At 44.9% G+C, this 17,040-nt stretch overlaps 1 protein-coding gene across 1 annotated transcript in view; it reads right to left on the minus strand.

The window, feature by feature from the left end:
• Positions 1–17,040, minus strand: part of LOC138252003 (protein mab-21-like 3) — a 130,614-nt gene that overhangs the window by 15,168 nt on the left and 98,406 nt on the right. The window contains exon 3 of the mRNA XM_069205698.1: positions 10,281–10,431. Coding sequence (XP_069061799.1) covers positions 10,281–10,431 — 151 coding nt within the window. The remainder of the gene's footprint in view (positions 1–10,280; positions 10,432–17,040) is intronic.

The following is a 17,040-nucleotide window of genomic DNA, read 5'->3' on the forward strand; positions in this document are numbered from 1 at the left end:
TCTCTTCCCCTCATGAAGTGGAAGGGTACATGCCCAGAGCTCCACTCTGTGATCCTGTATGCTCACGCCATATCCTTAGTTACTTTTCCCCACTGAGGTTGTTACTGTGGGACAGTCCAATGATTCCTTTGAGCATGCGATTGGAGCGTTCTACGTAACCTTTCCCTTCGGAATGATAAATGGATGTCATTTTGTGTGTGATGCCTAAGTTCTTTGCAAAATTCCTTGAACCTTTCTGATGCGAATTGACCACCACTGTCACTGATGATAGTTTCGAGTAATCCTCTGTAAAAAACTGCTAAAAATTCTATAACCACTTTGGTACCTGCTACTTCCACTACCTTTAACTCTGGCCATTTGGAGAAAAGATCAACTACAACTATGACATATATTGACTTACCCTCAAAATTCTGTAGTGGTCCAAAAATGTTAATTCCTATTTTTACCATGGTGTCTTTTGAGCTTTTATGGGATGTAAAGGAGGTTTTAATGTCACTTGAATTTGATCTGAATTGATACACCTTGAGTACTCTCTTACAACTTTTTCCACTGCTCTGACAATCCCTGGCTACCAGTGTAAGCAGTTCACTCTGCTTTTAGTTTTAACTATGCCAAGATGTCCCTCATGACGCCAAGCAATATTCTTTTGACACAAGGAATTAGGTGGTGCCAAATGTCCACTCCTGAACACTAAATCATTTTCAATGGATATTTAATTTCTGACTTCCTAACACAAAGCTAAATCGGCAGCTAGTGTTTTATTTCTAGGCCAGTGTAGGAGGCTGGACTGGCTTGTAGTGAGTACCAAGGGGTACTTGCACCTTGCACCAGGCCCAGTTATCCCTTATTAGTGTATAGGGTGTCTAGCAGCTTAGGCTGATAGATAATGGTAGCTTAGCAGAGCAGCTTAGGCTGAACTAGGAGACGTGTGAAGCTACTACTGTACCACTTAGTGTCATATGCACAATATCATAAGAAAACACAATACACAGTTATACTAAAAATAAAGGTACTTTATTTTTATGACAATATGCCAAAGTATCTTAGAGTGTACCCTCAGTGAGAGGATAGGAAATATACACAAGATATATATACACAATAGCAGAAATATGCAGTATAGTCTTAGAAAACAGTGCAAACAATGTATAGTTACAATAGGATGCAATGGGGAAACATAGGGATAGGGGCAACACAAACCATATACTCCAAAAGTGGAATGCGAACCACGAATGGACCCCAAACCTATGTGACCTTGTAGAGGGTCGCTGGGACTACTAGAAAATAGTGAGAGTTAGAAAAATAACCCTCCCCAAGACCCTGAAAAGTGAGTGCAAAGTGCACTAAAGTTCCCCTAAGGACAAAATAGTCGTGTTAGAGGAATAATGCAGGAAAGATACAAACCAGCAATGCAACAACTGTGGATTTCCAATCTAGGGTACCTGTGGAACAAGGGGACCAAGTCCAAAAGTCACAAGCAAGTCGGAGATGGGCAGATGCCCAGGAAATGCCAGCTGCGGGTGCAAAGAAGCTTCGACTGGACAGAAGAAGCTGAGGTTTCTGCAGGAACGAAAAGGGCTAGAGACTTCCCTTTTGGTGGACGGATCCCTCTCGCCTTGGAGAGTCGTGCAGAAGTGTTTTCCCGCCGGAAGGACGCCAACAAGCCTTGCTAGACGCAAATCGTGCGTTTGGCGTTTTTGGACGCTGCTGGGGCCCAGGAGGGACCAGGAGGTCGCAAATTGGACCTGAAGAGAGAGGGGACGTCGAGCAAGACAAAGAGCCCTCACTGAAGCAGGTAGCACCCGGAGAAGTGCCAGAAACAGGCACTACGAGGATGCGTGAAACGGTGCTCGCCGAAGTTGCACAAAGGAGTCCCACGTCGCCGGAGACCAACTTAGAAAGTCGTGTAATGCAGGTTAGAGTGCCGTGGACCCAGGCTTGGCTGTGCACAAAGGATTTCCGCCGGAAGTGCACAGAGGCCGGAGTAGCTGCAAAAGTCGCCGTTCCCAGCAATGCAGTCTGGCGTGGGGAGGCAAGGACTTACCTCCACCAAACTTGGACTGAAGAGTCACTGGACTGTGGGGGTCACTTGGACACAGTTGCTGGATTCGAGGGACCTCGCTCGTCGTGCTGAGAGGAGACCCAAGGGACCGGTGATGCAGCTTTTTGGTGCCTGCGGTTGCAGGGGGAAGATTCCGTCGACCCACAGGAGATTTCTTCGGAGCTTCTGGTGCAGAGAGGAGGCAGGCTACCCCCACAGCATGCACAAGCAGGAAAACAGTCGAGAAGGCAGCAGGATCAGCGTTACAGAGTTGCAGTAGTCGTCTTTGCTACTATGTTGCAGGGTTGCAGGCTTCCAGCGCGGTCAGCGGTCGTTTCCTTATCAGAAGGTGAAGAGAGAGATGCAGAGGAACTCGGATGAGCTCTTGCATTCGTTATCTGAAGTTTCCCCAGAGACAGAGACCCTAAATAGCCAGAAAAGAGGGTTTGGCTACCTAGGAGAGAGGATAGGCTACTAACACCTGAAGGAGCCTATCAGCAGGAGTCTCTGACGTCACCTGGTGGCACTGGCCACTCAGAGCAGTCCAGTGTGCCAGCAGCACCTCTGTTTCCAAGATGGCAGAGGTCTGGAGCACACTGGAGGAGCTCTGGACACCTCCCAGGGGAGGTGCAGGTCAGGGGAGTGGTCACTCCCCTTTCCTTTGTCCAGTTTCGCGCCAGAGCAGGGGCTAAGGGGTCCCTGAACCGGTGTAGACTGGCTTATGCAGAATTGGGCACCTCTGTGCCCAACAAAGCATTTCCAGAGGCTGGGGGAGGCTACTCCTCCCCTGCCTTCACACCATTTTCCAAAGGGAGAGGGTGTCACACCCTCTCTCAGAGGAAGTTCTTTGTTCTGCCATCCTGGGCCAGGCCTGGCTGGACCCCAGGAGGGCAGCTGCCTGTCTGAGGGGTTGGCAGCAGCAGCAGCTGCAGTGAAACCCCAGGAAGGGCAGTTTGGCAGTACCAGGGTCTGTGCTACAGACCACTGGGATCATGGGATTGTGCCAACTATGCCAGGATGGCATAGAGGGGGCAATTCCATGATCATAGACATGTTACATGGCCATATTCGGAGTTACCATTGTGAAGCTACATATAGGTAGTGACCTATATGTAGTGCACGCGTGTAATGGTGTCCCCGCACTCACAAAGTTCAGGGAATTGGCTCTGAACAATGTGGGGGCACCTTGGCTAGTGCCAGGGTGCCCTCACACTAAGTAACTTTGCACCTAACCTTTACCAGGTAAAGGTTAGACATATAGGTGACTTATAAGTTACTTAAGTGCAGTGTAAAATGGCTGTGAAATAACGTGGACGTTATTTCACTCAGGATGCAGTGGCAGGCCTGTGTAAGAATTGTCAGAGCTCCCTATGGGTGGCAAAAGAAATGCTGCAGCCCATAGGGATCTCCTGGAACCCCAATACCCTGGGTACCTCAGTACCATATACTAGGGAATTATAAGGGTGTTCCAGTAAGCCAATGTAAATTGGTAAAATTGGTCACTAGCCTGTTAGTGACAATTTGAAAGTAATGAGAGAGCATAACCACTGAGGTTCTGGTTAGCAGAGCCTCAGTGAGACAGTTAGGCACCACACAGGGAACATATACATGCACACCTATGAGCACTGGGGCCCTGTGTGACAGGGTCCCAGTGACACATACATATAGGCCACAAACCTATGAGCACTGGGGTCCTGACCAGCAGGATCCCAGTGACACATAACAAACATACTGAAAACATAGTGTTTTCACTATGAGCACTGAGGCCTGGCTATCAGGATCCCAGTGAGACAGTGAAAACAGTGACAAACACCCTGACATACACTCACAAACAGGCCAAAAGTGTGGGTAACAAGGCTAGAAAGAGGCTACCTTCTCACAGCCAGTCTCTGTCGTGAGGTTATTTTAGCAGTATTTTATGGGCATGTTATTTTAGCCATAAGCTTGTGCCCTTTCACCTAGAAACAATTAATTTTATTCTTTTAGCAGAAGTCTCATTCTGCGGTAAAGTTTTTTTATTCTTTTATCTATTACACTTTTAGTGTAGAAATTGTTTTCATTTCTTAGCACAACATCTTCACACCATGCTTGTTCAAGGCTGTACACAATAATGTTGTCAGTATAAAGCAGTACATCACATTCCTTATCATTTCATAGAAACATATGTGTTTTCACATTAGGGCAGTTTTCTTGGAACATCAGATGTTTTATTATAAAAACATTTCTCTGCCCCCATACGTTAGAGGACATTTCCAGCCAGAAGTTGCCACTGTATGCTGTCGCTCCGTTGCAGCTGCCTGCTGAAACTAAAGAACTTTTCTGCCTACATGGGAGAAGACTCTCGGTAGAAGAACAGCCCTCTTCATTACTACCATTCTCAGGTATGGCAGATGATGTCTTCCCAAGGGTCCTGAGGGCGGATCAGGGCTAACACTGCTGCACTCTGTTATAGAACCTTAGTGGTGTAGGTAGGAATTCTGGCACTTAGCATTGTGACACTATGGTGGGACTTTTCTTATGTTTCACATTCTTTGTCACTGCCCTGCTATTATCATGTTTCATTATCCACATTATTGCAGTACATGCCTTTTTTTCTAGAATGCAGCTGATTCAATAGAATTGATTGAATCAAGTCCTGCTTCTGTTTGCCTTTGCATGTGTGAGACAAATGTAACTGAGGGAACAGTATGAGATCTGTTACACCACAATTTCTTTGAGAAATCAGAATGTCATGCGCATGGCTGCCACAAATCACTTCCACTTTTGGGTGCTGGTGAGGTACTGCCAGCTGGCCAGAAGGGTTAGGCTGAGTGTTGTCACATGGTGTGGGATTGGGCTCAGTTCCCCACAATGTGGTGGCACTGCCGCCCCAAATCCTGCAGTCTCATTGTTATAATGAGAGCCAACAAGACACCTCCTCTGACCATCTCCATAATTTTGGTCAAAGAACCATTGGTTTTAGTTTCCTCTTTCCATGTTTCAGCATTTACACCTGCTAGATTCTCAGTTCCTAATGGTGCCACCAAACAAGCATTCCATTCATCAGGTAGCTCACTCAGATCTGTTATGTCTAGAAAGAGAACAAGTTGAATATGAGAAACCATCGGTGCGGGCCAGTATCATTTTGAGTACTTATGTGGGCCCTGAATTATATTTGTCTATTGTAAATCAACCCTTTCACCGGTTTCTACTCAAACGCTTTCGGTTTAACCTGATCCATCTAACTCTTGGCTATTTTCAAACCTGGTCTCCTCCGGAAAAAGGAACGCCGTGTAATTGTGATAATTTTTCGATCCAGAATACAATGCATTTTCTGTTATTCTGTGACCATTACGCGGCCTTAAGAAAGAAATATTTGTTCCCAATTTTAAAGGAGGAGGGGTTTATACAGGTCAAACCTGCCCTCTTGTTCTTACAGTTATTACAGACCCCTAGGATTATGTTCCATGTTGCTAGTTTTTTAGTGGGAGCTGTTAGGGTTAAGAAAAAGAAGTTCGCCATCAATCCGATTATTTTATTGTAATGAATTGAGTGATTAATTAACTTTTTATAGGAAATGTAATTTCTGCGAATCTGGGAGAATATTAATGTTTTACGTTAAATGATGTTTTTAGGATGTTTTACTTTACTGACCCCCCTTTTTTGAACATTGTAGATAATATAAATTGTTGATTGCCTGTAATATTTGATTGAACTTTTTTTCTTTTTTTATGCCTTTTTATGATATTTATTTATCGAAATAAAATACTTTGACTGACTGACTGACTGAGGTAGCTCACTCATAATAGGTAGTAGAAGGTGTAGGAAAGTACCATCTTGCCTGGCATGTTACCCCCATATTTCACTGTATATATGTTGGTTTAGTGTATGTGTCACTGGGACCCTGCCAGCCAGGGCCCCAGTGCTCATAATTGTGCCCTGTATGTGTTCCCTGTGTGATGACTAACTGTCTCACTGAGGCTCTGCTAACCAGAACCTCAGTGGTTATGCTCTCTCTGCTTTCTAAATTGTCACTAACAGGCTAGTGACCAATTTCACCAATTCACATTGGCATACTGGAACACCCTTATAATTCCCTAGTATATGGTACTGAGGTACCCAGGGTATTGGGGTTCCAGGAGATCCCTATGGGCTGCAGCATTTATTTTGCCACCCATAGGGAACTCTGACAATTCTTACACAGGCCTGCCACTACAGCCTGAGTGAAATAACGTCCATGTTATTTCACAACCATTTACCACTGCACTTAAGTAACTTATAAGTCACCTATATATCTAACCTTCACCTGGTGAAGGTTGGGTGCTAAGTTACTTAGTGTGTGGGCACCCTGGCACTAGCCAAGGTGCCCTCAAATCGTTCAGGGCAAATTCCCCGGTCTTTGTGAGTGTGGGGACACCATTACACGCGTGCACTATACATAGGTCACTACATATGTATAGCGTCACAATGGTAACTCCGAACATGGCCATGTAACATGTCTAAGATCATGGAATTGTCACCCCAATGCCATTCTAGCATTGGGGAGATAAATCCATGATCCCCCGAGTCTCTAGCACAGACCCCGGTACTGCCAAACTCCCTTTCCCGGGGTTTCACTGCAGCTGCTGCCAACCCCTCAGACAGGTTTCTGCCCTCCTGGGGTCCAGCCAGGCCTGGCCCAGGAAGGCAGAACAAAGGGCTTCCTCAGAGAGAGGGTGTTACACCCTCTCCCTTTGGAAAAAGGTGTCATGGCTGGGGAGGAGTAGCCTCCCCCAGCCTCTGGAAAGGCTTTGATGGGCACAGATGGTGCCCATCTCTGCATAAGCCAGTCTACACCGGTTCAGGGATCCCCCAGCCCTTATGATATTTACTTTACATTTGGGATCATGCCCGCATAGGAAACTTGCTTCACTAATGTTCTTTTTGATGGCATCAAATGCTGTTTGGAACTCTGTAGACCATACAAAAGGGGTTCTGTTCTTCAACAATTGTCTAACTGGATACATCTTGCTTGAGAAAATTTGCTCAAACTTAAGAGTAAAACTCAGCAAGTCCCACAAAAGCTCGCACTTCGTCTTTGTTACTGGGTGGTGGGGCATTTTATACAGCTAGAACCAAATCCTCCTTGGGTGCAAAACTGTCACAACGTATTTCATGACCCAGATACGTGACCTTCCTTTTCCGAATCTTAAAGTTGGTAGCTTTCGCCATAAGCCCATGATCTTCCAGCACACTTAGTACTACCCTTAATGTCTTATGTTCTTCTTTGTTTTGTCCCATGATTAAAATATTGTCCTGGATAAGTGTTACATTAACCAAATTACATAACAATTTGTACATTAAAAATTGAAACATGACAGCAGTGGAAGCTACCCGAAAGGAACTCTTCTAAACTGGTAACACCCTACTGGTATTATAAAAGCCACCAGGTGTTTGATATCTGGGTGTAGGGACACCTGGTGGTAGGCCAGTGTTAAATCAATTGTTGAAAACCAGCACATGTTCCTGGTTAAAGACAATATTTCATTTATGCGCAGCAAGGGAAATTGATCTACAAATATGTTTTTGTTTAGCCCTCTGAGGTCAACAAAAAGTCTGATCTTGCCATTAGATTTCCTAGCTACCACTAGGGGTGCAACCCAGTCTGAAGATTCTACTTATTCAACCATACCACTGCTTTCCAGTCTGTTCAATTCCACAAGGTCTTCATCTCATAGTCAAGGGAATATTATGCACCTTATTAATTTTGGGTCAGGCATCATGTTTGACTACAATCTTATGAACAAACCCTTTTAGCTCTTTTATGTTGCCTGAAACTACCTTAGGGAATTATTTGACAAATTTGTCGAAAATACTGGACTCTCTATGATGAACACTAGAATTGGGACTATTAGGCTCCAGAAGAATACCTATTTACCTTTGTCCCACCATCCAAGGACAGAAGGACCTTGTTCAGATATGTGCGTTTTGCATCTCACAGACCTCCCCTTAAATTCAAAATCCTGTTCTCAAATCCCAACATTTTTATGGGTTCCTTTGTGAAGCTTAGTGGTTTAATGGTAGGATCATTACCTAATACACTTATGAACAGTTCATTCCAAACTTGTTTGTTAACAATGGTCTATGGTGATCTGGAGTCCGCCAATAATTTTACTCTCACACCACCTGCTACAGCCTCACATAAGGGTTTCTTCCTATGCTGCTTCTCAATTTATGAAACTTCCTTGTTTACACTTAATACCTGCTCATCTTCTTTATCTGATTCAATCAAACATTCATCTACATTAGGCTCTTCCACAAAACATTTAAAAACTTTCGATTTGTGACAAACTCTTGCAAAGTGTCCTTTTACATTATATTTAGCATTCGTCTGGTGCAATGCAGGGCACCTTTTCTCCTGGGCTAGAAGATCGGGACTGCCACAATGGTAGCATTTCCCTTTTAAGTCTTCCATACGCCATCCTCTGGTCTTTCTTATGGAGTCTTCAATTTTACCAGAATCTTGGTCAGGTTTCCCATCAAGTTTTCTTTCCCTGATAGTAGATTTATTTACTTTTTCTACACTTTTCCCTTTGTTGACCTAGTAAGAGATCAGGTCATTATACTTTGCAATAATCCTAATATTCAAGACTGATTATAGGTAATATTGGACTCTCCACTCTTAAAAGTAGTTGCAATTGTTGCTAAAGCTCAGCTTACCACCAGATGTGCAAAAGCGGTTACAGATACCAACAAAGGGGTTGGAACTTACCAGCTTCTCCCAGAATAGTGCACTAATCTCTTTCCTGCCATGTACTACAGCTCCTATTTCTAATCAGTTAATTAGGTATTCCTTCACTTCTTCGTCACAATTTTCTAATCCTTCACCAACTGTTCTTGTATTCCACTCTTTTGCTTTTACTGCCTGCAACTTAGTTGTGGACTTATTTACTTCCTTGTTCCCCAAAGTACCCGCTAGTGGCTTATGACTGTATTCCAGAACATTCTTTGCATGTGAAATGTGAAACCAGGAACCACAGTTAAAATGTGATATCCTAGGCTGTCTTTCCATCTTCCCACTATTGCCTGTTCCGCACTACTAATTCCACTCACACTTTCTTCTGCTCTTCCATATTTGTCCTCTCTGATTGCAGTTTGTAGTTCATTTTCAACTTCTCCTTTCTTCTGCCACTTGAGCTTAAAGTCTGGTGGCTTGAAATTAATTAATGTAACAAGGGGCTTGGTTGGGTACAGATGCAGACAACACTCTACTTCTAAGTAATACTGCTATACAGGGACTGCTCCTTGAGCTTAGTGTTTGCAATGAATTACAAACACAAAGCAGCAAATGCATTTGACTAGTTTTTACTGAAGGTGAGTATGTATATGTTACTTATACAGCGAGCACTTAGCAAAAAGGCAGGTAAGCACAATCAGTGTCATACATGTGACTGAACGTGCCGCTGGTTTCTAAAGGTGAAAGTAAACTATGGGCTTGAAACAGTCCAGCTGCAAGGTACTATCTATGCTCAGCTACATCCATTATGTCATTTAAAAAAAAATATTTGTGAAGCTATGTATCTGTTTTTTATCTGTTTTTAAATGTTAATAGCTATCCTGAAATATACTAATGTCCCACACTGGAGATTCCAAGAACCTAAAGAGGATATTGTCTTTATCAAAAGAAAGGCAAGAAGTACAGCACGTGAACTTGGACATTCACAAAGTGCTGGTAGCAGAGCCACACTGTTATTGGCAGGCAATACCACCTCCTGATAAGTAAAGAGGTGGGGCACAGAGGTGCTGAGAGGTGCTGCTGAGATCCTTGAGTTCAGGCCTTGCAAACGTTTGATGCATCTTGCTGGACAGACATCCAACTAGGCAAGTATGAAAATGGGTGAATTAACCTGAAGCTAGGGTTATTCCACAGCACTGATTTTTAGCTAAATCTTGCTAGTACAATAGGGGACTGAGCACATTCTAATACGTGTTGGTCTAGCTCTAATATGAACCATTCACCCCAAACTGCTGGGTCTCGTCTTTTCTGTATTGGATTACAGCAAGCCTAGACCATTTCTGGTCTTTTGGATCACAAGAATAATGGGGAGAACAGTGAGCATGGGACCACATCCATCTGAGCATATGAACCCCACTGAGAGCCGTACAAACGTGATAGGTAGAAATGCTTTACTTAATCTGGGTTAACTTTATGAGAGTAAAGGAACCAGACGAAGGTCCCAGGACCTGAAAGCAGATTGGGGTAGTTATTTATCTGCAGACCAACCTTCAGGTGATAGGACACCAGTGCCTTCGGATACTTCTTCTTCCACAGATCCACTCTTATCTTCTTTAGGATTCGAAGGCTGTTGCGTCGATGTCCTCCACCTTCATCAATCCTTTCAAGAAGAAGACGTTCAACGCGGGAGAATGAATACCTGCCAGATGACAACAGAGCAGTATAGAGTGAGATTTCCTGCTGTATATAAGGAGAATGCAAAGAAATCATGAGTCTGTCTAGGCTCAGGACATTTTGGGTTTCATAGTAGTACTATTATATACTTGACCTGTATACATTTTTATCTAGGTCATGGGTGTGCTGTATTTCATGGAAGTATTGCAAACAACTATTTGTTGACACTAAACAATTAGAACATACATACTATACTTCTAGATCACTGCAATGTCTACATCAACTTATTAGTGCCAAACTTCTATTTTATAAATTACCCACTGAAAAGGCTTCAATATATCTTCTCAAATCTAGTGCCAAATTCTATGGAGGCCAAAATAAATCTGGGAAATTGTTAGCAAAGTACCTTAAAATCAGACAAAACAAATTACAAATTGAATCAAGCACTAATAACACTAACGCCTCTCATCATAAGGATTCAGATATGTTGAATGCATTTGTTAAGTTTTTGTTTAAAAACCTTTTACACCGCAGAACACTCCTCATCTGATCCTGAAATTTGACAATATCTTTCTACCTTTCAAAAGTCCTTCAACACACAGACAGATTTTTCCTCTTCAGAATTAGATCGCAGGCAAACAGAATTTCATACCGCGTTACACTCCCTTAAGAAAGATAGAGCCTGCAGCCCTGGATGGTTTTACAGCTGAATTTTATTCACACTTCTCTAAATTACTTTTACCCAACTTCTTATACTTATTGGCTCCTTCACCCACTCCTGTAAAATTTCAGACTGGTTCTTTGAAACACTCATTTGTATTATTCCAAAAGAGGGAAAATACTCGAAATACTGTAAACGTTACAGACCTATGTCGCTTGTGAACATAGATTGCAACATTTTGTTCCAAAATGCTAGCGCTACAACTTCCTACCTGACCTCTAGGGGAAAAAACAATCAGGCTTCATTAAAGGGAGGTTCATATTGGATAAAACTCGCTTGTTCTTCGACATTTTCCCAAAGTCATCAGGTAGGCCGAGCCCTTGGCCACAAGCACTCTGGATGCCGAGAAGGCTTTTGACAGTGTACATTGGTTATTTCTATTTCATATCCTCACTTGGTTTGGATTTGGTCCCAAAATTACTGCTTTAGTTTCCAATGTCTATGCCTCTCCCCAAGCAACTATTTTTGCAAATTGGCTCACCTCTCCTTATTTTACACTGGGTAGAGAGGTTCATTAAGGTTGACGCTTAATCCCATTTCTTTTTATTCTAGCTTTAGAACCATTTCTATTCAAGCTCAGGCAGAACCCAGATTTACATGGTTTTACTCACACTACTCAACAGGTTAAGCTGGCCGCATATGCTGATGACATTTTATTATTTTTATCAAAACCCCAATCACTGATACCTTATTTGTCAAGATATGCCCTTGTATCTGGTTATAAATTAAACAATGATAAATATTACATCTAAACAAATGTACTTTTAAACATGATTTCTTAACCTCTAACTTTACGTGGGAACCACACCCAATCAAATATGTTGGTCTTGACTTCACCCAATCCCTTAAAATATCAGTTTCCATCAACATGGATAATTACATAGATAAGATAACCTCTCTCACAAGCAGATGACTTTCTTGGTGGGGCCGTGTTGATACTATCAATATGATGATAGCACCTATCATTCTTTATATTGTTCCCAATATTCCATTAAATAACCCTCTTAGATTTTATACAAAAATATATTCCGTACTTTCCTCGTTTCTTTAGAACAATAAATGACCCTGTATGCCCTAGCAAAAACAAAAATGCCCCAAAACTGAGGGTGGTGTCAATTTCCCCAAAGTTTCCCAATATCACAAAGCATTTCTATTGAGACAATCTGCACATTCAACTACACACTCTTCAAACTATTATCCACTGTGGGTCGATTTAGAGCCTAGTCTTCCTTTTCCCTTTTCATTTCACAAAAAACTCATTTTCACTCCAATTTGTAAATACTCATGCAAACTATTAAAACCCATTATTTCATATCTACCCAAGGATCTTCCCAATTTTCATCATTCTTAGTGCATATACCCACTTCAAATCTAGCACTTCATCTCCCCCATTGCCCAGAACCTCACCATATTGACCTCTTTCATACAAATCCAAAGGCCTCCACCATTTATTCTCATCTACAACGTGCTTCTAGTGATAGATTTAAGACAAACACAGAACTTTCATAGGGATCAGGATTTGGACCCAATTTGGCCTATCTCAAAATGGAAACAGATTTGGACATGTTAGACTTGACAGCCTTAGGGTGGTCATCCCCTAACTTTTTGCCTGCCTCCCTCCACTTTTCTGACACTGTTTTTGCTGGTTTTAGGACTCTGCGCACTTTACCACTGCTAAGCAGCGATAAAGTGCATATGCTCTCTCCCTTAAAACATGGTAATATTGGTTCATACTCAATTGCCATATCTGATCTACTTGTAAGTCCCTAGTAAAGTGCACTACATGTGCCCAGGACCTTTAGATTGAATGCTACTAGTGGGTCTGCAGCACTGATTGTGCCACCCACATAATTGGCCCCCTAACCATGTCTCAGAACTGCCACTGCAAGGCCTGTGTGTGCAGTTTCACTGCCTCTTCGACTTGGCATTTGAAAGTACTTGCCAAGCCTTAAACTCCCCTTTTTCTGCATTAAGTCACCCCTAAGGTACGCCCTAGGTAAACCATAGGACAGGGCGCTGTGTAGGTAAAAGCAGGATATATACCTATGTGTTTTACATGTTCTGGTAGTGGAAAACTCCTAAATTCGTTTTCCACTGCTGTGAGGCCTGCTCCCTTCATAGGCTAACGTTAGGGCTACCCGCATGTAGTAAGCTGGCTCTGTATATATTATATAAAAATTAGATATAGTGTGCACAGAGTCCAGGGGTTCCCCAAGAGGCTTGACAGAGGCAATAATAGATAATACTAATGCTCTATTTGTGGTAGTGTGGTCGAGCAATTAGGCTTCTCAGAAGGTAGTGTTAAGCATTTGTCTTTGACTGGGCAAGGGTGAGGGCCACCTGCTGGTCGTTGCTGCACAGGAGGTCGGTTTCTCTCAGGCCTGGGGGCTGCGGGTGCAGTGCTTCTCCAGGCATCGGATATCTTCGTCCCGGGCAGTTGTGGTCAGGGGGTTCATCAGGATTCCCTCTGCAGGTGTCGTCGTGGGGGTGCAGAGAGGTCACCCCAAGGTGGACACGTTGTCGGAGTCGTGTGGGGGTCCTCCCTGGATAGTTGGTTACTCTGGACACGGGCCAGGGGCGTCGGGTGCAGAGTAGTTGGACTCAAGCTTCTGGAGTAAGGTGAGACTCCCTTTAAAGTTCGTTTCTTGGTCTTCTTTTTGGACAGGTCCGCTGTCCACTGGAGTTTCTTGGTCATCGGTGATGCAGGCAGTCCCCTGGAGGCTTTTCAGGGGTTACTGGTCCTGCAGAACGCTTTGCTTCTTTTCTTGCAGCTTTTCGAAGCAGGAGTCGGCCGGTAGGGCTGGGCCCAAGTCAGTTGTTGTCTCCTTCTGTTCTCTGCGGGGTTCTTAGCTCAGCAGTCCTCCTTCTTCCTTGAGGTCATCAGGAATCTGAAGAGCTGGGTTCAGGGTTGCACCTAAATACTAAATTTAGAGGTGTATTAGGGTCAGAGGGCAGTAGCCAATGGCTATTGTCCCTGAGGGCGGCTACACCATCCTTGTGCCCACTCCCTCTTGGGAGGGGGGCACATCTCTATCCCTATTGGTACTAATCCTCCAAAGCAAGATGGAGAATTTCTCAGCTCTGGACAACTTAGGGGTGGTCCTGGCTGAGGGGGTGACTCCTCCTTGTTTTTCTCATTATCCATCCATACTTGGCGCCAAAAGTTGGGGCTTGTCTGGGGGGCGGGCATCTCCACTAGCTGGAGAGACCTTGGTAACTGTAACAGCAGGCTTGAGCCTTTGAGGCTCACTACCAGGTGCTACAGTTCCTGCAGGTCGAGATGTGAAGCACCTCCACCTAGGACAGGCTTTGTTTCTGGCCACAGAGTGCACAAAGGCACTCACCCCATGTAGTCAGAAACTTGTCTGGAAGTGGCAGGCTGGCACAGACCAGTCAGCCTTGCACTAGCAGTTGGACTAACATACAGGGGGCATCTCTAAGATGCCCTCTGTGTGCATTTTTCAATAAATCCCACACTGGCATCATTGTGGGTTTATTGTGCTGAGAAGTTTGATACCAAACTTCCCAGTACTCAGAGTAGCCATTATGGTGCTGTGGAGTTCGTAATGACAAACTCCCAGACCATATAATCAGTATGGCTACCCTGCACTTACAATGTCTAAGAATTGGCTTAGACACTGTAGGGGCCTAGTGCTCATGCAGCTATTCCCTCACCTGTGGTATAGTGCACCCTGCCTTAGGGCTGTAAGGCCTGCTAGAGGGGGGATTTACCTATGCCATAGGCAGTGGCTTGTGGGCATGGCACTCAGAGGGGAATGCCATGTCGATTTTTTCTTTTCTCCCCACTAGCACACACAAGCTGCAAAGCAGTATGCATGTACTGAGTGAGGGGTCCCTGAGGGTGGTATAATACATGCTGCAGCCCTTAGGGACCTTCCCTGGCCACAGGGCCCTTGGTACTTTGTGGAAACAAAGGTACAGTTTTAGGGAAATCCATGTCTGGGCTGGGCTGGTTGACAGCTCCCTTGTGCATTTCACCCAGTCAACCACAAACACAGGATACTCAGCCACACCTGCACTCATCTGCATACTGAATGGGTCTTCCTGGGCTGGAAGGGGGGAGGGGCCTGACACTTACATTTCAAAGGCCAGTGGCCTACGTGTGAGAAAGTAGTCTCTTTCTAGCCTTGTTACCCCCACTTTTGGCCTGTTTGTGAGTATATGTCAGGGTGTTTTCACCGTCTCACTGGGATCCAGCTAGCCAGGGCCCAGTGCTCATAGTGAAAACCCTATGTTGTAAGTGTGGTTGTTATGTGTCACTGGGACCCTGCTAGCCAGGACCCCAGTGCTCATAGGCTTGTGGCCTATATGTATGTGTTCCCTGTGAGATGCCTAACTGTCTCACTGAGGCTCTGCTAACCAGAACCTCAGTGGTTATGCTCTCTCTGCTTTCTAAATTGTCATTAACAGGCTAGTGACCAATTTCACTAATTCACATTGGCATACTGGAACACCCTTATAATTCCCTAGTATATGGTACTAAGGTACCCAGGGTATTGGGGTTCCAGGAGATCCCTATGGGCTGCAGCATTTCTTCTGCCACCCATAGGGAGCTCTGCCAATTCTTACACAGGCCTGCCACTGCAGCCTGAGTGAAATAACGTCCACGTTATTTCACAGCCATTTAACACTGCACTTAAGTAACTTATAAGTCACCTATATGTCTAACCTTCACCTGGTGAAGGTTGGGTGCACGGTTACTTAGTGTGTGGGCACCCTGGCACTAGCCAGGGTGCCCCCACATTGTTCTGGGCAAATTACCCGGACTATGTGAGTGCGGGGACACCATTACACGCGTGCACTATACATAGGTCACTACCTATGTATAGCGTCACAATGGTAACTCCGAACATGGCCATGTAACATGTCTAGGATCATGGAATTGTCACCCCAATGCCATTCGGGCATTGGGGAGACAATTCCATGATCCCCCGGGCCTCTAGCACAGAACCAGGGTACTGCCAAACTGCCTTTTCAGGGTTTGCACTGCAGCTGCTGCTGCTGCCAACCCCTCAGACATGTTTCTGCCCCCCTGGGGTCCAGGCAGCCCTGTCCCAGGAAGGCAGAACAAAGGATTTCCTCTGAGAGAGGGTGTGACACCCTCTCCCTTTGGAAATAGGTGTGAAGGCTGGGGAGGAGTAGCCTCCCCCAGCCTCTGGAAATGCTGTGATGGGCACAGATGGTGCCCATCTCTGCGTAAGCCAGTCTACACCGGTTAAGGGATCCCCCAGCCCTGCTCTGGCGCGAAACTGGACAAAGGAAAGGGGAGTGACCACTCCCCTGACCTGCACCTCCCAGGGGAGGTGCCCAGAGGTCCTCCAGTGTGCTCCAGACCTCTGCCATCTTGGAAACAGAGGTGCTGCTGGCACACTGGACTGCTCTGAGTGGCCAGTGCCAGCAGGTGACGTCAGAGACTCCTCCTGATAGGCTCTTACCTGTGTTGCTAGCCTATCCTCCTTCCTAGGTAGCCAAACCTCCTTTTCTGGCTATTTAGGGTCTCTGCTTTGGGGAATTCTTTAGATAACGAATGCAAGAGCTCATCAGAGTTCCTCTGCATCTCTCTCTTCACCTTCTGCCAAGGAATCGACCGCTGACTGCTCAGGACTCCTGCAAAACCGCAACAAAGTAGCAAAGACGACTACTGCAACCTTTTATCGCTGATCCTGCTGCCTTCTCGACTGTTTTCCTGGTGGTGCATGCTGTGGGGGTAGTCTGCCTCCTCTCTGCACTAGAAGCTCCGAAGAAATCTCCCGTGGGTCGACGGAATCTTCCCCCTGCAACCGCAGGCAACAAAAGACTGCATCACTGGTCCTCTGGGTCCCCTCTCAGCACAACGAGCGTGGTCCCTGGAACTCAGCAACTCTGTCCAAGTGACTCCCATAGTCCAGTGAC

The sequence above is a fragment of the Pleurodeles waltl genome, chromosome 1_2, assembly GCF_031143425.1.
Source record: "Pleurodeles waltl isolate 20211129_DDA chromosome 1_2, aPleWal1.hap1.20221129, whole genome shotgun sequence".
NCBI lineage: Eukaryota > Metazoa > Chordata > Amphibia > Caudata > Salamandridae > Pleurodeles > Pleurodeles waltl.